The 21,638-nt window shown below is 45.2% G+C and overlaps 8 protein-coding genes across 13 annotated transcripts in view; 3 read left to right on the plus strand and 5 right to left on the minus strand.

Annotated features, from left to right (window-relative positions):
• Positions 1-118: 118 nt before the first annotated feature.
• LOC128260573 (RING finger protein 121) lies at positions 119-2,388 on the minus strand. Of its 2 annotated transcripts, none has more exons than XM_052993709.1 (7): positions 2,333-2,388; positions 1,959-2,130; positions 1,818-1,852; positions 1,446-1,742; positions 1,140-1,368; positions 848-1,083; positions 119-791 (listed from the first exon to the last, which is right to left on the minus strand). In XM_052993709.1, exons 2-7 carry the CDS (start codon positions 2,004-2,006, stop codon positions 671-673), a joined length of 966 nt encoding a protein of 321 aa, XP_052849669.1. In that variant the 5' UTR covers positions 2,007-2,130; positions 2,333-2,388; the 3' UTR covers positions 119-670. The 2 variants fall into 2 exon arrangements, with proteins under 2 accessions (XP_052849669.1, XP_052849668.1); XM_052993708.1 differs by having other exon boundaries at positions 2,243-2,375.
• LOC128260570 (uncharacterized) lies at positions 2,347-4,500 on the plus strand. The gene is made up of 3 exons (XM_052993701.1): positions 2,347-2,668; positions 2,731-2,833; positions 3,435-4,500. Exons 1-3 carry the CDS (start codon positions 2,526-2,528, stop codon positions 4,266-4,268), a joined length of 1,080 nt encoding a protein of 359 aa, XP_052849661.1. The 5' UTR covers positions 2,347-2,525; the 3' UTR covers positions 4,269-4,500.
• A 563-nt stretch (positions 4,501-5,063) lies between these two features.
• Positions 5,064-5,873, minus strand: LOC128260578 (uncharacterized). Its single transcript, XM_052993715.1, has one exon. The coding sequence runs from the start codon at positions 5,802-5,804 to the stop codon at positions 5,088-5,090; it is 717 nt and encodes a 238-aa protein (XP_052849675.1). The 5' UTR covers positions 5,805-5,873; the 3' UTR covers positions 5,064-5,087.
• Positions 5,874-6,804: 931 nt separating this feature from the next.
• LOC128260563 (uncharacterized) lies at positions 6,805-11,379 on the minus strand. Of its 2 annotated transcripts, none has more exons than XM_052993687.1 (4): positions 11,132-11,379; positions 10,181-10,407; positions 8,738-9,374; positions 6,805-7,885 (listed from the first exon to the last, which is right to left on the minus strand). In XM_052993687.1, exons 2-4 carry the CDS (start codon positions 10,364-10,366, stop codon positions 6,870-6,872), a joined length of 1,839 nt encoding a protein of 612 aa, XP_052849647.1. In that variant the 5' UTR covers positions 10,367-10,407; positions 11,132-11,379; the 3' UTR covers positions 6,805-6,869. The 2 variants fall into 2 exon arrangements, with proteins under 2 accessions (XP_052849647.1, XP_052849646.1); XM_052993686.1 differs by lacking the exon at positions 11,132-11,379 and adding an exon at positions 10,934-11,100.
• Positions 11,380-12,394: 1,015 nt separating this feature from the next.
• LOC128260580 (putative sulfiredoxin) lies at positions 12,395-13,812 on the plus strand. Of its 2 annotated transcripts, none has more exons than XM_052993718.1 (3): positions 12,395-12,632; positions 12,777-12,933; positions 13,547-13,812. In XM_052993718.1, exons 1-3 carry the CDS (start codon positions 12,535-12,537, stop codon positions 13,757-13,759), a joined length of 468 nt encoding a protein of 155 aa, XP_052849678.1. In that variant the 5' UTR covers positions 12,395-12,534; the 3' UTR covers positions 13,760-13,812. The 2 variants fall into 2 exon arrangements, with proteins under 2 accessions (XP_052849678.1, XP_052849679.1); XM_052993719.1 differs by having other exon boundaries at positions 12,473-12,632; positions 12,796-12,933.
• Positions 13,813-14,103: 291 nt separating this feature from the next.
• On the minus strand, positions 14,104-16,352 carry LOC128260564 (actin-related protein 8). 2 transcript variants are annotated; one of them, XM_052993690.1, is made up of 3 exons: positions 16,234-16,352; positions 15,592-16,180; positions 14,104-15,529 (listed from the first exon to the last, which is right to left on the minus strand). In XM_052993690.1, the coding sequence occupies exons 1-3, from the start codon at positions 16,239-16,241 to the stop codon at positions 14,288-14,290; spliced, it is 1,839 nt and encodes a 612-aa protein (XP_052849650.1). In that variant the 5' UTR covers positions 16,242-16,352; the 3' UTR covers positions 14,104-14,287. The 2 variants fall into 2 exon arrangements, with proteins under 2 accessions (XP_052849650.1, XP_052849648.1); XM_052993688.1 differs by having other exon boundaries at positions 15,592-16,323.
• Positions 16,353-16,391: 39 nt separating this feature from the next.
• On the plus strand, positions 16,392-19,226 carry LOC128260569 (cytoplasmic 60S subunit biogenesis factor ZNF622). The gene is made up of 3 exons (XM_052993700.1): positions 16,392-17,038; positions 17,889-18,251; positions 18,809-19,226. The coding sequence occupies exons 1-3, from the start codon at positions 16,520-16,522 to the stop codon at positions 19,157-19,159; spliced, it is 1,233 nt and encodes a 410-aa protein (XP_052849660.1). The 5' UTR covers positions 16,392-16,519; the 3' UTR covers positions 19,160-19,226.
• A 127-nt stretch (positions 19,227-19,353) lies between these two features.
• The window catches only part of LOC128260557 (serine/threonine-protein kinase minibrain), a 28,879-nt gene continuing 26,594 nt past the window's right edge, over positions 19,354-21,638 (minus strand). For both annotated transcript variants that reach the window (XM_052993670.1, XM_052993669.1), the window contains one exon: positions 19,354-21,576. In XM_052993670.1, coding sequence (XP_052849630.1) covers positions 20,507-21,576 — 1,070 coding nt within the window. In that variant the 3' untranslated portion in view covers positions 19,354-20,506. The remainder of the gene's footprint in view (positions 21,577-21,638) is intronic.

Genomic DNA, 21,638 nt, shown 5'->3' on the forward strand with positions numbered 1-21,638 from the left:
AGCCTTTTGAAATAGAAAGAGACAGACAGCAATGCTGGTGCTCTTCTTATAATCGAGATATACATATGCATATATACATAAATAAGCTATAAGCCTTCCTGTGAAAATGATAGATCGATTTGAGTGTTTTATCAATAGATGTCTTTTTGGTATATGTTTATTTCTAACCAGCTCCAGTGCAATTAAGTAAAATCAAGAAAATAAAATTGGTAATAATACCTAGGAGACATACACACAGGCACACATATGTACATAAATACATAGCTATGTATAATATATATAGATATAGATACATATATCCAAAATTGCATTTACGTTTCGATTAAAGACTGAACAATGGAAAAGTTGGGTGCCCAAAAGCAAAACACACACAGAACTGGAAACCCGAAAGCAGTTGGAATGACAATGGCATCTGGTTGGTCATCCTTTAGCCGTCATCGTCATCGCCATCGCCATCGTCATCATCTGGCGTTCTGAAGTTCTGGAGGGGAGCGGGGGAATGAATGAACGGCGACGGTGCTGGTGGTGCAGGTGTCTCGCCGCCCCTCCGATTGGTCTGTCGTTGTTGAAGACGTCGTGTTCTTTCTGTGTGGCTACATGTGCAAGACTTAATCCAAAGTGTGTGTGCTTGACTAGACGCCGAGGAAAGCCAATACCGGAAGCAGGACCACTACTCCAGTCCCAGCATCCAATTGATGCCTTGTACTATGAAGAAGATGAGCGGCTGCCAGGCCACCAGCCAGCGGATCCAGTCCAGCAGGCGTCCGTACAGCACATGTGGCTTCTCCCAGCTGCCCAAAGAGTCAAGGTTAGGTAATGGGATCACAGAGCACTCTATGTGGCTTACGGATTGCGGAACATCTTCTGCAGATCGACCTTCTCCTTGCAGTAGGGACACGTCTGCTTCTTGCCCACAATGCACCAGCCACGTATGCAGAACTCGTGGAACACATGGTTGCAGGACAGCTTGTACGTGTTCTCGATGACGCCCTCTTCCTTCTCGGAGACCAGCAACTGGTTGCCACAAACGGCGCAGACATTGTGATCCAGGTGCCGGGTGGGAATGCCCTGAGGTGTGTAGTACTGCGAGGAAAATTTACTAAAGTAAAGCAGGCCTAAGGAGGACAATCCAAACTCACGCCTATGGCGGCTGCCATCTTATCCGAACATATCTCGGATATATCCCGACCCAGCACACCGATGTAAAGGCCATAGAAACAGAACATCAGGCCCACATCCATCCAGGTGTTGGGTGGCTGCGAGAACAGGTAGTTCATGCCCAGGAAGGCGGCCATGATCACCAGGTAGCCCACCAGGCCCAGGCCGTAGCTCAGCTTGTAGATGAAGTAGAACCACTTGTAGACCAGCCTGCAAGGCGGATTAGATTGGTTATCATCCGGATAGTTGCGTAGGGGTGCCTTATCTACGGCTCTAGGGTGACTCACCTGGGCGTTGTGCCCTGGATGGGCTTGCTGATGGCCCGGCGCATCACCAGGGCCGTGATGCAGGTGAACACCAGCCAGATGAGGATGAAGCGCAGCCAGCCGAAGCTGCAGGAGATGATCAGCGGGATGAGCCACATGGCCAGCAGGGTGACGAAGGAGTACGAGCTGTAGTGGCGCTTCTTCCACTCGACCAGGATGATCTGGGCAATGACCAGGGTGACGAACAGGATGATCACCATCTCGGAGTGCATGGCATCGTGGCCGCGATGCTTCTCCACCATCAGTTGGTGCTCCGCTCTGTGGGATTTGGGTATATATTAAGCAACTAGAAGCCAGGGGCTAGTTTCTGTTGGGACAGAGGACAGAACTCACCGCATGCGCTCCTCCGGCGTCATCTCGTCCAGGGACTACACACAGCATCCAGGTGATTCCATGTGAATGGAATACAACATTTAATACATAAAGAAGCCCTATCTCAATCCCCCAGCAACAACAACAATAAAAAACACTCACCTTATTGAGGTCCACGGGCGCGTGCAGGTCCATGTGCTGCTGGTGCATCTTATTGCCGTTGTATCCGCCGTAACCCGCAGCCGCCAATCCGCCGGACAATCCCACACGTCGTCTGCGTCGCTGCGTTATCTTGCCACCACGTATTTCGCTCGGTTTTACCTTTAAAATAACTCTTGAAAAGAAAACAAATAATTACATTTTGTGGTTGTGTGCGTGTCCAGCTGCCGTGGCGTTGCCATTTGTCATGACGTGCGTGAAAATAAATATATATGTGTGTGACCTACACCGACCACAAACAGCTCACACGACTAAACTTCAAAATTTAAACTAACTAGATTCGGATTTTTCCCTATTTGTTTTTCTTTGATTGTAACCTTGATTTTATTAGACGTCGACGACGTTTTGTGATAAAACGTTCGAGACGAGCGTTGCCAGATGCCGGTCGTTGACTGTGTTCGTTTACCAACACTGCCAGCTGCGTTTGTTTTTATTTTGAGCAAATAATTTTTTTTTGTTGGTCTAAATTTGAAGTGAAGTAAATGTTTTGATTGGGCGAAATAAAAAGCCATGCAAGTGGAGCACTGGGGCTCACTGCCCACGGAGGACGATGGTGTCCAACTGACGCCGGACAAATATGTGTCCACGGCAGCCAAGAAACCAAAACTGGACGAAATTCGCCTGCGCGGGGAACCGCAGCCGAATGAAAAACAGTAAGTACATCCAGAATATCTGTTCAATTAGATTGGATTACACATCTTGCCATTCCACACAGCCACAAGTTGGAACTGAAGAGCGCCTTGGTCACCCAGACCATCGAGGTGATGAAGCAAACCGAGGTCCTGCAATCCCTCATCGAAACGTACTCCAACAAAAATGTAAGTCCCCTCTTTAGACCCAAAGTAACAACCCCTAACCATTAGATTTAGATTTTAAAATTAACTTAACGTTGGGTACCAACTTATAAAATTATTCACTTTTCATCCTGTTTTACCACTACAAATTCTAATATCATGTGATTTCCAATCTAGTTTTATGAATTTAGCTATGCCCATTATTCCCACAGAAATTATAACCGTAATGGTATTTAAATTTAATTTTACCTCTGAAAATGGCTTTAAATGCTGTAAATTATAATTTAATTTAGTCATCTTATGGGTAAATATGCTTCAAAACGTAGTATATCTTTCACTAATCCTAGAAGTCAAAGATTATAATTGAAAGAACTTATTTTAGTTTACTATCTTTAATTATTTGGTAAAGCAGTGCTTATATCATTTGTGCTCTTATCATATGTATCTTGTGTCTTAGTAAACTTTAAACTTCAAATTCTATAGGAACTAATGATATGCTATTATTATCACTGTTTACTATACATTTGTTAAGTTGTATTACTGAACGATAATTGTTTTTACAAGACTCACAACTCCATTTAAATTATATTTTATTAATTATAAAATGCCATTCTATTTACCTTAGGGAAGTTCGAATTACCTGCTAAATCCCTGCCTTATGATACCGGAGGTGGACTTTCCGCCGGAAAACGCCGCCGAGCTGGTGGGCAGCCAGAAGTTCCAGAAGCCCATCTGGTTCACGCCCACGGTGGACACGGCCTACTCCCGCGGGGATCCGCAGTCGTATCCGGAGATCTCGAGCAGCACCTGTCGCGAGGCGGTGCGCAAGGTGATGTGCGGCATGCTGCGCCTGACCGGCTTCACCGACTGCTCCGAGTCGGCGGTGCAGCTGCTGACTGACGCCACCGAGGAGTTCCTGCGCAGCTTCATCGGCGAGTATCGTGGCTACTACGATGCACAGCCCCGCCTGCAGAAGTCCACGGTGCTCCAGCTGGCCCCGTTGGAGCGGGCCCATGCTGCGCTGACGGGCACCTCGCTCACCCAGGTGCACAACTACTACAAGCACAAGGTGCTGGCCAGGAACCGCGTGGAGATCGGGGAGTTCAACAGCGTGCTGCAGGAGTACGACAAGCTGATGAAGGAGAGCCAGAGCAGCATGCAGAAGCAGCAGAACAACGAGTTCAACGGCCACGACTTCCTCAACATCCTGGACAACAGTGCGACGGGCAGCAGCCAGAGCATCGGTGGCAACATGGCCATGGGCGACATGCTGCAGGATCTGGGCGGCAGCACGGGCTCCAGTGGCACGGTCAGCTCCCAGCAGATGTTGTACGGCCTGCTCGATGGCCAGATATCGTCCAACACCTCCAACATGACGGGCACAAGCGGCAATGGCAGCACGAGTGGCAATGGCAACGGGGTCACGGTCACCAACTTTCACGCCACCTTCGAGTCGTAATAAAGCCAGAGAATCCTCAACTTTTAAAACTAAACGAAACGGATTTTTAATATGGCAAAAAACAACTGCTAAAGGGATGAGGAATTTTCTTAAAGCTATCTTCGCAAACGCAATTTTCAATGCTATCACGTATCGGTTCTTAAAAACTTTATATAAATTTTCATCCAGATTTTTAAGAACATTCAGATTTGATCGTTACTGATTAGACGCCAAAACAAGTTTAAAAACTTAGATAATTTCTTCTTATATGTATATATATATATTTTTTTTTTTAACGGGCACAGATATCTCACAAAATTTTCCTTATTATTACAATAATCTTCATATTTTTAAATTAAAGATTTAAAATTTAAATATTATTTTTCATAAATTTAGTTCAAGAGGATCTATTCTTGATTTCATTAAAAATACAAATCAAACTTTTTAAATTGTTTATGGATCAACTAAGATCTTTAGTTTAAAGTTTATCATTAAAAGATAAAGCCATAGAAGTTTTAATAATTAAATATTTTGTTTTTCAAAAGCATCCATTCCTGATTACATTAGTTATAAAAAGTAAACCTTTTAAATCTTCAAGGGATCGACTTAGGTCTTTAGTTTAAAGTTTGTCATTAAAAGATAAAGCCATAGAAGTTTTAATAATTAAATATTTTTTTTCATTTTAGTTCAAGATTCCTAATTACATTAGTTATGAAAATTAAACCTTTTAAATCTTCAAGGGATCGACTTAGATCTCCAGTTTAAAGTCTTAACGCTAAAGCCATAGTTTGTAATAAATAAAATACCTTTCTACACAACGTTATTTATAGAGTTTTAATGTCATTTATATATTTTATTTTTACTAATCTTAGACTCGTTCCAATTGTTTTGTCGCCTTCGCTTGGTGAACTCGTTTGTGGCTTCAATGGCCAGGAGTTTGGTTGCCTTGGGATCGCTGGCTCTGTACTGGAAGATCTTGTCCTGACGCGGCTTCTTTTGGGCCCAGGCGAGCAGATCCTTGCCCTCGAGTATGGATTCACCAGAGACCACCACAGAGTTGAGAGCTTCTGGCGAGGATTGATCTTCTTTGGAGGTTCGTCTTTTGATTTTGGGTTTCTTTTTAGGACCTGGAGGACCTTCCACGACCAAATCGGCGATTAAATAGCAATCGGCATTGGATACCAGTTTAACTTTGTCGGATAGGGGCTTCTGTTTCTTCAGGGGATTGGGCTTGACCAGGGAAAACTCTATTTTCTCTTGGATTATTCCACTGAGCCTGCTCCAGATGTGCGTTTGCATCTCTTGCGTGATCTGGAGGTCACTGGCGGGGGCCTCGTGCTCCTCCAGATGGCGTTCGCTCTTTGGGATCGGTTTATCCTCCTTGCCAGTGACCATTGGCTGCTCCTCCGTGGCTATTTCACCTGCATCCACTTTCGGCTGCACCTGAAACATGGCATTTGTCAGCAGGGTGGTATCTGCCGCCTCCAGGAACTGACGCATCTGCGCATCATCCTCAGAATCCGAATCGGAGTCGCTGGATCTTGGTTTCTCCTTCATTCTGTATTATAATAAGCTATCAACGTTTGTTTACATTTTGCACCAAGCCAAGCCGGCTGATAATGCACACGTGCGTGTTTTGCCATATTGTTCAACACTATAATTGTGTATTTTAAATATTAGCAACCGGAGTACCCTTGATATTTTTTATGTGATCTTTAAATTTAAATGAAAAATTTGATTTTAATAAAGTTTATTGTGTAACAATAAAATACGGATGTGAAATTCTGAAAACATTTGCAGTTAGGTATAACTGATCAGAAATATTTTGGGTCGAAATTGGAATTCTACAATAATTGCCTTTATATCATAAAGTAAAATAAATTTGTGGAACATTTACCTAAATCCAGCACTTCTAAGTCGAGAACTTTTCTCGCGGAGATTTTGAAAAGGCATGCCTCCTAAGGTTTGTGGTTCAATTTTTTAAGAATCTGCGTTCAAATTCTGGCCTTAAGGAAATTTAAATTTAAAATAAATGGCTTTGTAGAAAAGTGGCCCAAAACGAACACATCTAGCCATAACATTGCCTACAGATATCCGATTTGGAAAAGGCATAACTCTTAGGGTATGTAATTTAATTTTCCAAGAATCTGAAATGTTGGCTTCTAATTTCGGGTCGATTTTTGTTTAATTTTAAAGAGAAAAATGACCAAAAGCCACTTCTAAGTCCATAACTTTTGCAGAATAAATTCTATATTAAAATATCCCTACCACTTATAATAATCTCCATATTATTTTAAGAGACTAGTCGCCTATTTCAGCCAAACTATTCTTGTTCACAGTACTCTATGAATTTTAAATAAAACGGAGGTCGGAAAGTTTATACCTCGAAAAAAATGATCAATTTTAATGACATTTTTATATATTATATATTTCTATGTCGATTTTGTAGCAACCGATTGCCAACCGTATAATCAGGCGCTTTCCAACACTGATCGTCGTGCTCCTTCCGGTTAACCGGTTAACCGTTTTAAGCCGCTCAAAATGAATCCATTTGAAATGCCAGTTTAAAGGAAACGCTTTATTGCTTATAACTGAGGGAACTTTGTTATCGGATCCAGCAGACTAGGCCACCGAGCTGCACAGCCCGCAGTTGCTCACCGGGCACATCTTCATCTCGACATCCTCGCCCACCCGCACCACGGCGGCCATTCCGTTCTCGGAATGCGGCGAGATGTGACAGTGGAACATCCAGTAGCCGGGACTGTTCGAGTAGAAGCGGAGGATGGTGTAGCCGAAGGCGGGCACCTGCACCGAATCCTTGAGGGGAGCACCTTTGCCGCGACGCGGCAACGGCGTCTTCTTGTCGATCTGCTCGATCTGGGCGATCTTCTGCTCGCCCAGCACACCCATGCCCACCACCCGGAACGTATAGCCGTGCAGGTGGACCGGATGCGGCGTCTGCGACAGACTGGAGATGACGAACTCCACCTGCTGATTGGCCGGCACCTGGATGACATTCGAGCACTGGCAGTGGCGCTGCCGGCAGTTGAACCCCAAATCCGCCTGCTGCGACCTATTGCAAAAGAATTGGCCCACGCCCAGATTGCGGGTCTGCAGCAGGGACATCTTGGGCATGCTGAAGCTTATGTCGTCCATCTGGAAGCGGAAACCCTCGCCCTGGCGCACCTCAAACGCGTTCATGCTCGTGTAGAACGTGACCGATGGCTGCACTTCCGGTTCCTGTTTCTGGGCATTCAAACTGGCCAGGGATATGCTACCACTACCACCACTACCACCACTACCACCACTCTTTGGCTCGTCGCCCAGCTCGTTCAGGGTCTTGCCGGGCGCATCGTAGGCATAGCTCAGGGTATGGGTGTCCAGCGATCGCGGATCCGCATCCCGATAATGCAGCACCGCCTCCTGGTGCAGCTGGTTCTTGGCACAGAAGCTGTAGCCCTTCACCCGGATCCAGTAGTTGCCCACCTCCTGGTTGGCGTGCAGCACAAAGTCGAACCGCTCCGCGCCGTGCAACATGATGCGCTGCACCTCCACCGGCTCGATGTCGTTGCCATCGCTGGCGATCACCACCAGGTCGTGCTTGTCGATGCTCAGGCTTATCGGGCAGTTGGACACACCTGCGAAGGTGGATTACATAACATTAGCAAATGCATTTATTAGGGACGGAAATAATCGTTTCTTGAGGCTTTTGTTTTTAAAAATCTACTGGAACTTTGTCTATATTAATTACAAATAAATCTATTTTTTAGCCTTGTGCACAAAGTGCAAGAAAGTTAGCCAAATTGAAAAACAACTAAAACTCGTTTTTCTTTTAGGCCTGAGGTATTTAAAAATCAATCATAACGAAACTCATAAAAACTCAGTGAGCTTTTAAAAATAAAAATCTCAAATAACGTTCTTTTGGGCCCTATTTTTAATCAAAGTATTTTGGACATAGAATATAAGACGTATAATTCAAGTAAGTCTCACCCCAAGTTATTATTATTTATCAAACAGTTACAAAAATGTTTAAATACCTACGAAAATTGAAATAAATAATATTTATTTTCTTGTATTTCTGATCTATTAAAAATATTTTTAAAAACTTAATCACGTTTTTTTTGGCATAAATAAATTAGGGCTTATTATATCTTTACTGATTGACGTTTTGGTAAAAATCGTCAAAATGTTTTTTTGTATAGATTTATTTAAAAATGTTTAAAAATTGTAAAATTAAGTTAATAAAACCGTTAAGTTCAGACATAGTAAAAAATAATAAAACGTACCAAAAATGTAACAGATTAATGACAATTAAATAAATATTGGCTTGGGAATATTTTAAAATAAAAATATTTAAAAATATTTGATAACATTGAATCGTTAGACTTTAAACAATTATAATTAATTGATAAATAAAAAATTTAGGGAAACTAATTAAATAGATCTGAGAGAATTGGGTTATAAATTATACTCATTGTTCACAGACTCACCGTTGAAGATCACCCGGAACCGGTAGCGTCCGCCCCTGACCACCGGAAAGTGGGCGTAGAGCGTCGGCTTGGGGGCCTTGACGCCCTTCTTGAGGTTCCTGCCCCGCCCGTTGATCAGGATGTTCTCGGCCACGCTCTCCACGAAGTTGTGCACCCAGTCCTGGATCATGATCACGTGCTCCGTCAGATCGAAGTCGTAGAGATGGGCGTGGGGATTCAGTTTGGGCGGCATCCGCACCACCAGCGGACCGGCCAGTCCGAAGGCCCGCTGGTGCTCCGTGTGGCTGTGCCACCAGTTGGTGCCCCCGTGATCCACCTCGAAGCGATAGCGGAAGGCCTGGCCGGCCTCGATCGGATATTGGGTCACGTGGGGCACCCCATCCATGAACGGGGTCAAGCGCTGGTGCATCCCGTGCCAGTGGATCGTCGTCGTCTCGTGCATGCTGTTGATCACGTCCGCCACCACGGTGTCCCCGTGGCACACCTCGATGCTCATCCCCGGCAGCTGGCCGTTGACCACCATCACCTCGCTCTCCAGTCCATCCGCGTACTTGCAGTCGTCGTTCGCCGCCAGCTGCTCCGCCAGTTTAATGCCGTCGATGTACTCCTTGCCACTGAGCTTGAAGCGGAACTTGGACTGCAATTAAAGGGTTTCAATTGCAGACTTTATTATAATAACAAAGCAGGGCAAGATGGTTAAATGTAAGCCTCGAGGAACAGGTCTTAAATTAGAGTTTTCATATAAAAATGAATGGGAAAATAATGGAAAAATCAACATAACTTCAATGATTATCACGATATAGAGTCCTCATAAAGAATATAACATTTTATTTATGGTTGCAAGGGTATATTAGCTTGGGCTTGCCGATGTTTGCTTTCATTTTTGCTTTTTTTTCAGAGTATTTCAGACTGGGTGGGTTTGAGGACTCTATAAAATAACTTAATTTCAATTGCAGTTTTTATAATAATTATGTTGAAATCCATACTTTGTTTTTCTATTTTTCTTTTCAAGTTAAATTGCCTATATCAAAGCAAACGGTTACTTAAACTTTTGCATAGTGAATGTGGCTTTTAAAGGCTGTATATTTGGTATTGTGTATATTATGGTTAGGAAACATGTTGACTCCAAACCGTTAAATATGGTAGATAAAATCCACTAAATTTGTTCGCAGAATGCGCTTGGCCTTAATAATAAAAAAAAATTACTCATACGACACGTATGTACAGCAGTAAATTTGATCGAAGAGCAACAGTGCGTATAAGTGATCAACTTTAAAGACAACGCAAAATTCGCAAAATTCCTTACTATACGCCTTAAATGCACCAAAGTGTATATTATAAGAGGAATGGAAATAAAAATACTCGTGACGCAGACCATGTTCTAAAGCAAAAGTTGTGGGGATTTTTTTTTTATAGGGGCTTTTTGGAGTCCCTCGATCTCACCTGGAGGTATCGCTTGCAGGTCTCCGCCATCGTGTCGTCGTAGTGCACCACCATGTAGTAGTAGCAGGTCATTGGCTGGTTGTCCGCGCAGTCGCGCTTGCAAGGATGCCGATTATTATCCTTTTCCGCCGTCCGCCACTGCGAGGACTCGCCAGCGCCTGTGGACAGCTGGGGATACATCTGCATTATCCGCTCATACTTGCTCACGATCCGCTTCCCGCTGGCATCTATTGGTATTATTGGTAAATTGTTAAATTTGACTTTTTTCTATTACTTATTAAGTTGTATTATTTAAAGAGTATGACACTATAAATGCTGCCAATCAATACAAATACCAATTCTCTACAGACAAATTTGATAATTATCCCTTTATATCATTAAAATGTATCTCCAAATATCATTATAATTCACTTTAATTAGTTTAGTAAGTTAGTGGTTATGTCCTTTTAATAATGTAGTGATTTAACAAGAAAATAGAGAACAGCTAATTAATAGCTTAAAGTTTGTTGTCAGTATGAGGAACCAGTTGTTTGAATATCCTTGAGCTGTTTTAGGTTTAGAAATTGCATTTCTTTTTCAATTGTAAACTTTTTTAAACAGACACAGATCAATTTAAAAAAAAATATTGTTATATTTTAGGTTTTTTGTTTTTTAAAACTCAAAGCATGCACCAATTTCAATCGTTTTTTTTTTGAAAGTTCTTCAAATTCCGAACGTAGTTATGTGTAGTTTTATTCGATTTCACTTAAGCACCTTGAATGCCATATATTTGCACGCTTATAAGGCACAAAGTGAAGACCAGGGTCTGTACCAAATTGAATTTCATGCTCGCATCCAATCGAACCAAAAACAGAAGCACTATTTTATGAATCAAATTTGAAATTGGAGCCGCCTTTGTGGCTATGGCTGAGGGCCAAATATGACTGTTAATGATCTTCCGGCATCGGTTACCTTTTTGTAAGCAACTCCGGCAGGGAAGTCGGGCCGGAATTGCCTAGAATCGGTTGCTTGTCGGCCGTGTCAAACAACTCGTAGCAGTTAATTGAAGATTGTGTGGCTGACAAGCCACTGGAAGAACTGAAGGTGCCGATTACTGACGCGCATGCACGAATAATTCCCCATGTTCCAGGAGCTACTGTTGGCGAAAATGATTCACAGTGAAATGGCAGTGGCATTGGCCTAGTTTGTAAATTTCCAAAAAAAAAAAATTGGCAGCCTTGGTAGATGTGAAAGAAAACCAACATCTTCTTTTGTGCTACAACTTATTTTAAATTGTGCAGTGACCTATAGTTTTCAGAATTTGTAAGGTAAACAAAAAAAATCATGTACCATAATATCAAACTCAAATTAAAAATAAATTATGTGACAACAATAAAATATAATGTTAAATGTTAAAACAGAAACCGTTCAAATAGAATACATTACAAATTTTAGTTTTTAGCTTTTTAATTCATTTTTTTTATGTATAATTTTAAAAAGTTTAAAATGGTAGAAACTAGAATTTAATAAAATTTTAAAGTCTAGTTTCTACCATTTTCAACTTTTTAAAATTATGCAAAATTGTTATTAATTTGTAAGCATTAGATGTTTTTACAAATAAATTTTAACACAACTTGTAAAGAGCTTCAAAATTTTTGTAAAAATTTAAAAATATCAACATATTTTGTTTAAATTTTAAATTAGTTTTTGTACTTCAAATTAAAAGAAAAAAGCCCGTGTCTTGTTCTTAGATAATTTAAAATCCGAACGAAACAGTGTTGCATAACGTGCCACTTTGGCAGAGTTGGCAACTGCCCGTTGTGCAACTGTTAAAGCTTAAGCGAGTTTGATTTTGTGGCAGTTAAATTTTTTAGAAATATGCAAAACTTGTTTTGAGAAATGGTACCCGTTATCAGCCACACCCGTACTTTTGCCCCCCATTTGCACATAGCATTTATCTTTGGTTTGATAGGGCGATGCGATGGGAAAAAACAAGCAGCAGGAGTTGTCAGAGAAGATTACACATTTTAATTTCTGTGCTGACGCTAATCAGACTGCGATTGCCCACCAGCCGAGAGTATTCCAGAGTATTTTTGCCATTGTCTTGGGGGCAAAAGCATGCCACAACCCCCCGCAACCCCCTTATTAGCGTACCATATAATGTATTTTGAATTTCGTTTTCATTTGTTTTATCGCACTGGCAATACTGGCCGTGTGTGTGTTTGTGCTTGTGGGTGGTGGGGGGTATGATTGTGCATAAAACAAACAACAAGTAGCTGCAGCAAAACATATAGCGGTAAACGAACTCACACATAAGGCGAAGTGTACGTAGGCAAACAAGTTTCAACGCCGCAAAAATCGCTCAATTGGCCGCCATGGAGTTCATTAGCCAGTTGGTACGATTGGCGAGCAGACGCGCCACCGGATTCAATCCAATCCTGCAGAGAAATCAGAGCAGAATCATCCGAAAACAGTAAGGTTTTCCCCTCATTTGTGGCAGAAACAACGGTTATCTGTGTGAGTGTGTGTGTGGTTGGCAACCCTGCCCCACAACACTCACATTGATAACAATATTGTAGTGCCGCCGGTTTTTGGTGAAATTTCACAACTGGCCAAGATTTTTAACCGATCGGCAGGCACACAGCACCATGGACACCACAATTCACTCCGCGGGCATTGCCGAGATCCATCATGTTCCGATGAGCGTGATCCAGAGACCCATACCCTCCGTTCTGGACGAGAAGAAGGTAGAGTCCCTGATGGAAACCATTAAGGTGGGTACCAAACAACCCGAAGATGGCGATGGGTGGGGTGCAATGTACCTAGATAAGGTGAAAGGTACAAAACAAGTTCAGAACTCTGTGAGAGTACAAAAACAGCATTGAGAAGATCTTACAAAATTTTGAAATTGCATTCAAAGCTGTTAAGGATTTTTATAGTGTTATAAGAATATTTCCTAAAATTAGAGGTTTATAACATGATTAATAGAAAAGCTTCGGTGTTTTTTTTTATATTTTGTTTCCAAATTAAATTTTAAAAAACCAAAAGAATATATGTAGGTATAGGAGTATTGATCGTTCAAGTGAACATACCTGTACATGTTCTAAAAATTAATTTAAAGTTCTATTAAAAGAGTGTTTTTTTTATTGGGTACAAGGAACACTAAAAATTAAAGATTAAACGAAAACTTTTGGGCTTTCAAAAACTAACGTGAAGAGTTATTCAATCAGATGTTTTACAAATAAATGAAAATTTTAGCCTAAGTAAGTACTATTTAGGCCACCAACCATGGCCGAGAATATAAAAATAGGTTTTTGGGTCAGGGTCTGTGTCTCAACACAGCCGGCTCCACTGGATACTCCACCCTCTCCACTCTACTTTCCACAGGGCGAGACCAGCGAGGACGAGGTGCCCCCCATCGATCTGCTGTGGATATCGGGCAGCGAGGGAGGCGACTACTACTTCAGCTTCGGCGGATGCCACCGGTTCGAGGCCTACAAGCGACTACAGCGGGACACGATCAAGGCGAAGCTGGTGAGGTCCAATTTGAAGGACCTGTACCACTACATGGGCTCCAGTGCGCCAAAGTACTTGGCCTGATATTACATTGGTGTTGTATTTTGTATAGCAAATGCATTTTTTGTTGATTTAAATTTGATGGGAAAGTCGTGTTTTACTTGTCGCTGGATAAAGTTCGAATTTCACGGCCAGAGCAATAACAAAAGCATTACTTTTTGTTCGTTTTTGTTTTGTTTTTGGCACCCATAAAATTTGCGTATATACTGTGCTTATCGCTGGACTCTACATTTGTTTACCTAATCTCTGATACAATATAATACAATGCAATATAATTCTAAGTAAACGAGCAAGCAAAACAAAAACAGGCTCAGAAGCTTGTTTTTATTTTGCATACTTCGTTACGTGCCTTAAAAACACGCTAAATGTTTTCTTTATGAAATGATCGTGAGCGCCAACACGCTTCAGGATAATCGGTTGCAATAGTCGTTGATGCTTTGGTCGAAACTTAGAGCCTACTGCTAGGATCCTACATAACTTGTTCTCTATAATTAACATTTACAGTTTCCCTAAACATATTCGAAATGCAATGAGATGGGGGCCATGGCCATCTCACCAGAGGAAGGGCGATCTCTCGCGGAGTATCCGTAGTCCGTAGCGCTGCCAGTCGTGCTGCGAGATCCACAGCTCGCGGGCGCTCTCCAGCACGGACATAATGGCCGCTCCCTTCCAGGCCACCATGCCCGCATCCATGCCCTTGGTGAAGACGTTCACCTCGGCGCCGGTGGGCTGGATCTGCTGGCTAATGCGGTGCTCCAGCCAGGCGGCCAGTCCCGGCAACTTGGCACTGCTGCCCACGAGCAGAATGGAGCCGAACATCTTGCGCTTGGTCTCGTAGCTGGACAGCCGGTTGATGGCCCGGATTATGGCCTGGTCCAGGGGCAGCACCTGGCCCTGGCCACTGTGGTAGCAGCCATTCGCATTGGACTGTCCGCCAACTGTCTGCGCCGCCTGCTGCGGCTGGCAGTTGCTGTTGGCCTCGTCCTGATCCACCACAATGAGCTCCTCGTCGTCTGCGGTCACCGGCAGCGGGGGGCGTGGCAGGGATCCGGGGCCCGTGGCCAGGGGCAAGGTGTCGCCACCCCTTACCCCGTTCTTGCGGCCCGTCTCCTTCAGATACTCCGCATCGAAGCAGTCCTCGCAATCGTACTGCTCCTGAGCCGCCTGCTGCGTGCAAACCGCTCTCGTCCGGCCCGTAATGTTCAGCAGCTCGGTGTGGAAGAGGGCCAGCGGAGCCATGATGGCCTCATCGCCCACCTGGATGGTGTAGCGCAGCCACTGGCCGTTCTGCTTGCGCAGGGTAAAGTGCTTCTCCTGGGCGCCGCAAACGCTGGCGTTCAGATGGCAGAACTTCTCCTTCAGTTCATCCAGCAGATGAGCATCCACATAGCTGTCCTGGACGTTGCACTCGCGATAGGGAAAGCCGCACTTGCGCAGCAGCATGAGGAGCACCTGGTTTAGGTCACCGCCGCCGTACGGCAGCCTCACCCTGGCGTCCAGCTGGGAAATGCCGTCCTCGATGCAGGCGATGGAGGTCTTCTGGGCGCCAATGTCCACCACACAGCCGTAGCCAATGCCGGCGCCATAGGTGGAGGCCACGCTGTCCTGGACGAGGAAGCAGCGCCGGAAGCCGAGGCGCTGCAGCAGCAGGGTCATGAACTCGCGCAAATGCCGCCGCACATAGACATCGTTGACCACCAAGACGGCGCAGTGGGTGCCCAGATCGCGCAGCGGTATCTTCAAACGTGCCTCCAGGGCATATGCCCAGATGCGCTCCAAATGCTGCAGACTGGCCTGCAATGTAGGGGTTTGTTAGTCACGGGCAAGCCAGTGGAACACCTGCAGCCTCCTCTCACCTGCAGCGAACCGCCCTTCTCCTTGTGCACATTCAGCTCGCCCCTTTGAATGGGAAAATGGATGTCGTAGTCGCGGGCATCGAAGGCGCTGAGACGCAGGATCCTGTCGTCAAACAGGACGGGTGCCTCGCGATCCAGCCAGGGCAGCTGGTCCTCCGGCGGCTGGCCACTTGGCGGCGGCACCTTTTCGGCCGGGCTGCTGCGGTTGAAGTTGGCCAACTGCTGCGGCGGAGTGGCCACCCGCAGCCGGTTCTTCTCATCAACGACGCAATGCTGCAGGATGCTCGACACCGCCAGGCGCTGTGCTTCGAACTCCACCTGCAGCTGGGCGGGATTGATGTTGTCCAGCGGCGGCAGCAGGGCATCGTGGTGCGGCCAGTCGCCGTCCACCTGCCGCCTCTTGTAGGCCACCGCATGGAGCAGAGTGATCGGATTCAGGTCGGCCGCCCGCCCGATTCTCAGGTGCTGCGAGCCCGGATGGATCACAATAATCTTGGGCGCCTCCAGCGGCTGAGCCTGCGGCTGGGGCAGTCCCGTTGGCGGCGGGGCCGGCTGGCGGCCGCTGCTCGTGCTGCTGGCACGGGATCGTCTGCGCGAGCGGTTTGCGGGATTAGGCATCCTTTGTTACTTGATACTACTCACTGCATCATTAGGTATACGGCTCAGATCCTTGGCGGCGTCAAATTGGCCGTGGCAACAACATTTACCTCGCAATCGATATCAGTGCTATCGGCGCTATCGATTGGCTGCCGGTTAGAGATGGACTGGAATATCGATTATCGTTCCAGTCCAGCCTCCAAGAACGTGGTTTGTTTTTCTGTTATCACCATCACTAGCAGATCGAGCAGCCCGTTGTGAAATACGCCATTCCGAATTATCACCAAATCAGCGGAAATCCCGAACTGATTCACCACCACCATCCAACGGAATGTCGCACTTCACCTGCCTGAATTGCGATGCCCGCTTCGCCAGCGCGGAAGTGCAGCGGGATCACTACAAGACGGACTGGCACCGCTACAACCTGAAGCGCAGGGTGGCCCAGCTGCCGCCCGTGACCGCCGAGGAGTTCCAGCAGCGCGTGCTGAGCGCCCGCAGCGCCACCGATGCCGCCCTGGAGGAGCAGAACCTGAGCGTCTACTGCCAGGCCTGTCGCCGCCAATTCGGTAGCCAGAAGGCCCACGACAACCACCTGAACAGCCGCAAGCACAAGGAGCTGCTGGCCCGCTTCGAGCGGGACCAGATGACCGCCAGTGGCGGCAGTGCCAGCACCACCGCGTCCGTCTGCACGCGCAGCGTCCTGGAGCCACGCCCACATCCCGCCCTGGCCGCCGCAGCGGCTGGCAAGGGTCGACTGGCCTTCGCCGAGCGGGCAGCCAAGGCGGACGATGGCGAGGAAATGGACGCGGAGGACGATGACGACGAGTTCGAGGATATTGAGGAGGAGGAGGTAGGAGCGCTATATCTATGTCTCATAACCTGGTTGCCTCAGTTATTAATGAGTACCCTGCGGGTCAGAGATCCTGTTGTAGAATATTTCCTCAGTGTTACGCCTCTAAAACGGATTCCTCAATAGAGTAACTTAAGTCGGAACGTCCTAAATAGTTAGCAGTAAAAGGGATAACTGTTTTCGTCTCTATCCTATTACCAAATAATTACAAGAAGTTCCATTTACATATTATTCCATGCCCAATAGGAGTAAACATTCGCTAGGAGTCGAAAAGTCTGAAAGATCCTATTACCCAATATTGGTCAAGTTATCATTACATCTATTTCATCATTGGCTATAGAAACATTTGCCAAGGGTCTAGAAGTGTTGAGGATTCTATTTGGCATATATTTGGGGTTAGTTCCACCTAAATCCTTTTCCTTATTGGGCGTGGACACATTTTCCAATAGTCTAAATGTGATTCTAAGAAGACCCCAAGAACTAATTTTCAACGCAGGAATTTAAGAATTGTACATAAATATTGTAATCCACAGAAAAAGCACCACACAGTTACATTACTTACTATATTTTTTTGTTGTACACTACTTTGTTGTACTTCTTTTTGGTTACTAGCATTATAATATACTCCTTAGGGTTAAACTACGAAGATCTTCAAATCGTATTAAAGTTCTTTTTAACAAAAGTTTATTATTTCTTGAAAGAATGCATTAAGACATGTTTTCTTTTTCATTAAATAAATCTGTCATGTTCTAAGATATTTAGGACCCTTAACAACGGATAGCCCTGAAGTCCTAATTTGATCAGTTTGTTAATTATTGTAACTAATGGAGCTTTCGTTGATGCTTAACAGGTGGACTCCGATGAGTGGGACAAGATACCCGAGAACCCGCTTACGGAGCGCGACTGTCTGTTCTGTGCACACAATAGCGAGGATCTGGTGGAGAACCTAAAGCACATGTCCGTGGCGCACTCTTTCTTCATTCCGGACACCGAATACTGCACGGACATCGAGGGCCTGCTGTACTACCTAGGCGAAAAGGTGGCCAACTATTTCATCTGCCTGTTTTGCAACGATCGCGGCAAGACTTTCTACTCCCTGGATGCGGTGCGCAAGCACATGGTCGACAAGGGCCACTGCCAGATGCTGCACGAGGGCGTGGCACTGGCCGAATATGCCGAGTACTACGACTATAGCTCCAGTTACCCGGATAATGTGAGTATTGTTAAAACTATATGTTCAAGCAGGGTTTTTTCTTTGTTTTTGGTATTGTTTTTAATGTATCTGTTTGTTTGTTACCCCAAAAATGTTGACTCACAAACATTTTTTTGTTTCCATTTTTTGTTGGTTTTAAAAGACATTTTGCTGGCCTAAATACTGAGCCTTAAGTTATCAAAAAGAGTTCAAAATTAAATTAAATATAAAGGCAACTTTACAAAATCTAATTTCTAAGTTGAGTCTTTGGTATTTAATAACTGAAAGTTTACTATACAAACGAAATATGTGACTTTTAATTTCTCAACTTATTATCTTTGTTGTAAGTTTATTACCTCTAACTGGTATTTATGCCATTAATGTAAAACAAAATGAAATCAGACTATTTAAAGATGCCTTAAGCTTAACGAAAAAGTTTAAAACAAACTTAGGAAGCTTAAGATCTTGGTTTCAACCATCTATTAGACTATTACAATCAGTATTTAGGACTAAGTTAATACCAAAGACCCGCATCCATCCGCATGACGAAATCTCTTCCAACTCTTTAACCCGCACAGAAAGAGGGCATGGACATTGATGACGAGGTGGTGCCGGATCTGCTCGACGGCGATGAGTACCAGTTGGTGCTGCCCTCCGGCGCAGTCATCGGGCATCGATCCCTGCTCCGCTACTACCGCCAGCGTCTGCGGCCGGAGCGCGCCGTGGTGCTCCAGAAGTCCGACCGCAAGCTGCACCGCGTGCTCAGCGAGTACCGGGCACTGGGATGGACGCACACCCAACAGCTGTCCGCCGCTCGCAAGGCTCGGGACATCCATCTGATGAAGCGCGTCCAGTCCAAGTGGCAGATGAAACTGGGCTGCAAGGCCAACAAGCTGCAGAAGCACTATCGCGCCCAAGTTCTGATCTAATCATTTAGCTTTCATCCCGTGTGTACAAAATAAAATAAAAATACAACTCGAGTTTTGCTTAAATTAAGCATTTGTTTTTGCTTTCTATATTACTAGCGATTTCTCGTTGAATAAAATTACATAATTTAAATTAACAATTAAATAAAGTATATTTTTGATTCGTTTATATAAAGTAAAGTTATGTCGTTACGGTTACAGCATAAAATTAAACATTATAATTAGAGCAAAAAAAAAAAATAGGTTCTAGCATGTAAAAAAAATAAACGCTTTGCAAAATCCATCAAGTCGGGCGCCCACACACAGGATCCTGATCCCTGCCTTCATCCAGGGCGAATGAGGGGGCGTGGTCGGTGATGTGGGCGCGGCGGTGAGAGCGCGAAGTGACTAATTAGTAAAAACCGCAGGTGAATGAGTTTTTTGTGTGGGTACGGGTACATGTAGGGTCAATTTCAGCTAGTTAATGTTAATGTATATATAGTTTGTGTTTGTGTGTCTGTGTCTGTGGCGTGGTGGCTTAAATCGGGTGTCTTATCTCACAAGAATTGGCCCTAGTCGTAGGCTTCTGCACAACAAAATGGGACCTATAAATGTATCCTTTCTCCAGGCTTTGTATTAAAATTCTCACTGAAATTTAGTTATCAACTTTTTGATTTTTAAATTGTTTTAAGAATAATATTTTAAGAAGAACTCTATCTTGAATATACTTATTAATAGATTTAAGAAAAAGCTAGAATTTAAAAATGATTGATCCTCTTGCTTTTAAAAATTGGCAACATTTCAATAATCTTAGGAATTAATCTTCAAAGAAATCGTATATATGCTAAAATTTTATAAAAACACAATCTTGGGAGTAAACTTGAATTTTTAAAAAAAGGCTTGCGGTTTACACATTAAGTTTAGAAAACTTTTGTACATTTTTGAATGTATACAATTTAACGAAAAACAAGATCACTTCATAAAACATTTTTTGAGCAGACCCTACTTTGCTTCGGAGTTTTAAGCCCCATAAATATTAATAGATTTTAGAAAAGTTTACTCATGTTAGAAATCTTTTGAACATTTAAAAAAGCATCTTATCATTTCATATCGAATTTTAGAGCAGGACATAATACATTTTGTGTGAGGAAAGGTCCTACGTTGCTTCGGAGCTTCCCGTGACATAAGACCCACGATTTTGGACCACCTAGATGTCTGCTGTGCTGGTGATTCAGTGATTTCTCGGTTGGGCGTTGGTGGCGGTGCGATGAATAGCAGCAGAGAGCGGCAAAGGGCGGTGAAAAAAAAAAAAAAAAGTATATTAAGCGGGCAAATAACGTTCGTTTTCCTCCTCTCTTCTTCCAGTTTATGCTAATGTATAACTACAGGATTCTGTTGAACACAAACGCCCACCATGGGCGACGACGAGGAGGCATCGCTGCTGCTGGCTCCGGTGGCCGAGTTGCTGCCGCCGCCGCCCACCCCCGCACTTTGAGAGATGCCCGCCTGCTGCGAGGCGGGTCCGCTGCCGATGTGCCGCCTCTGGCCAACGACGCCGACTCCCGCTGGTCCCCCTAGCCCCCCGTGCCCCCCTAATACACCTCCTCCCCCCGATGCCGTGGAGGAGGATGACGAGGAAGAGGGCGGCAACGGCAGCGGCATTGGCAGTGGCATAGGCATAGGCAGGGGCATGGACATGGGCAGTGGCAGCGGCAGCGGCAGTGGCGGCAATGGCAGCGGCAACTCACTCAGCGACGCGGGCGCCGTTCCATAGAGCGTTCCGGCGGGCTGAGATGGATAGAGATAGGCGGCAGCCGAAGGCGGTACCGGATTCGGTCCGGGATTGCCGCCAACACCGCCAACGCCACCGCCGCCGCCCGACCCCTGGCCACCGCCCCCCGCCGCCGAGGCGCTGATCACACTCGAATCGGTCATCATGAGGTGCGAGGCCGCAGCCGCTGCTGCCGCCGCCGCCGCGGCCACCGAGGATGTGGACATGTTGCCGTAGTAGGGCATCGAGCTGGGCGCATAGCTGTTCGGCGGCTGCAGCTGCAGGATCGCCGGCACTCGCATCCTTCCGTGGCCATTGTTCGGCGGCGGTGGCGGCATCTGCGGCGGATCACAGTCCATGGCGTGCGGATAGCTGATGCTGTTGTGGTTGCTGCTGCTGATGTTGTTGATGTTGCTGTTGTGGTGTCCCACCACCATGTTGCCGCCGTACAGGCGATTGTGTCGCTGGTTGTTGCTGCTGCTGCTGCTGCTGCTGCTAATGTTGCTGTTGCTAATGTTGCTGTTGCCGGGACTGATGTGGTTCAGGCTGCCCAAACTGTTGCTGCTGTGATGGCTGGTGGCCAGCGAGGGCGGCGCATGGGCGGTGGGCTGCAGGCTCAGAGCGGAGAAGTTGTTCATCGCGTTGGCCGCCGCCGAATGCATTAGCAGGCCTGCAAAACCAAAACAAATTTAGAAACTTTTAGATACAGTTTACATTCTTCAATAGTCTCAG

The sequence above is a fragment of the Drosophila gunungcola genome (genome assembly GCF_025200985.1).
Source record: "Drosophila gunungcola strain Sukarami chromosome X unlocalized genomic scaffold, Dgunungcola_SK_2 000032F, whole genome shotgun sequence".
NCBI lineage: Eukaryota > Metazoa > Arthropoda > Insecta > Diptera > Drosophilidae > Drosophila > Drosophila gunungcola.

Bases quoted from the DNA above. Each gene is read 5' to 3' on its own strand.
- LOC128260573 (XM_052993709.1), bottom strand. From the start codon at position 2,006: ATGCACCAGCAGCACATGGACCTGCACGCGCCCGTGGACCTCAATAAG. The intron at 1,743-1,817 runs GTGAGTTCTGTC...CAAATCCCACAG, and splicing joins ACGCCGGAGGAGCGCATGCG to AGCGGAGCACCAACTGATGG. The intron at 1,084-1,139 runs GTGAGTTTGGAT...TTTTCCTCGCAG, and splicing joins AGATGGCAGCCGCCATAGGC to TACTACACACCTCAGGGCAT.
- LOC128260580 (XM_052993718.1), top strand. From the start codon at position 12,535: ATGGAGTTCATTAGCCAGTTGGTACGATTGGCGAGCAGACGCGCCACC. The intron at 12,633-12,776 runs GTAAGGTTTTCC...CAACTGGCCAAG, and splicing joins AGCAGAATCATCCGAAAACA to ATTTTTAACCGATCGGCAGG. The intron at 12,934-13,546 runs GTGGGTACCAAA...TACTTTCCACAG, and splicing joins CCCTGATGGAAACCATTAAG to GGCGAGACCAGCGAGGACGA.
- LOC128260578 (XM_052993715.1), bottom strand. From the start codon at position 5,804: ATGAAGGAGAAACCAAGATCCAGCGACTCCGATTCGGATTCTGAGGAT.
- LOC128260569 (XM_052993700.1), top strand. From the start codon at position 16,520: ATGTCGCACTTCACCTGCCTGAATTGCGATGCCCGCTTCGCCAGCGCG. The intron at 17,039-17,888 runs GTAGGAGCGCTA...GATGCTTAACAG, and splicing joins AGGATATTGAGGAGGAGGAG to GTGGACTCCGATGAGTGGGA. The intron at 18,252-18,808 runs GTGAGTATTGTT...TAACCCGCACAG, and splicing joins GCTCCAGTTACCCGGATAAT to AAAGAGGGCATGGACATTGA.
- LOC128260570 (XM_052993701.1), top strand. From the start codon at position 2,526: ATGCAAGTGGAGCACTGGGGCTCACTGCCCACGGAGGACGATGGTGTC. The intron at 2,669-2,730 runs GTAAGTACATCC...CATTCCACACAG, and splicing joins CCGCAGCCGAATGAAAAACA to CCACAAGTTGGAACTGAAGA. The intron at 2,834-3,434 runs GTAAGTCCCCTC...TATTTACCTTAG, and splicing joins AAACGTACTCCAACAAAAAT to GGAAGTTCGAATTACCTGCT.
- LOC128260563 (XM_052993686.1), bottom strand. From the start codon at position 11,006: ATGAAATTCAATTTGGTACAGACCCTGGTCTTCACTTTGTGCCTTATA. The intron at 10,408-10,933 runs GTGCTTAAGTGA...TAATACCAATAG, and splicing joins GCAAATATATGGCATTCAAG to ATGCCAGCGGGAAGCGGATC. The intron at 9,375-10,180 runs GTGAGATCGAGG...CTTTAATTGCAG, and splicing joins CCTGCAAGCGATACCTCCAG to TCCAAGTTCCGCTTCAAGCT.
- LOC128260564 (XM_052993688.1), bottom strand. From the start codon at position 16,209: ATGCCTAATCCCGCAAACCGCTCGCGCAGACGATCCCGTGCCAGCAGC. The intron at 15,530-15,591 runs GTGAGAGGAGGC...CCTACATTGCAG, and splicing joins AGAAGGGCGGTTCGCTGCAG to GCCAGTCTGCAGCATTTGGA.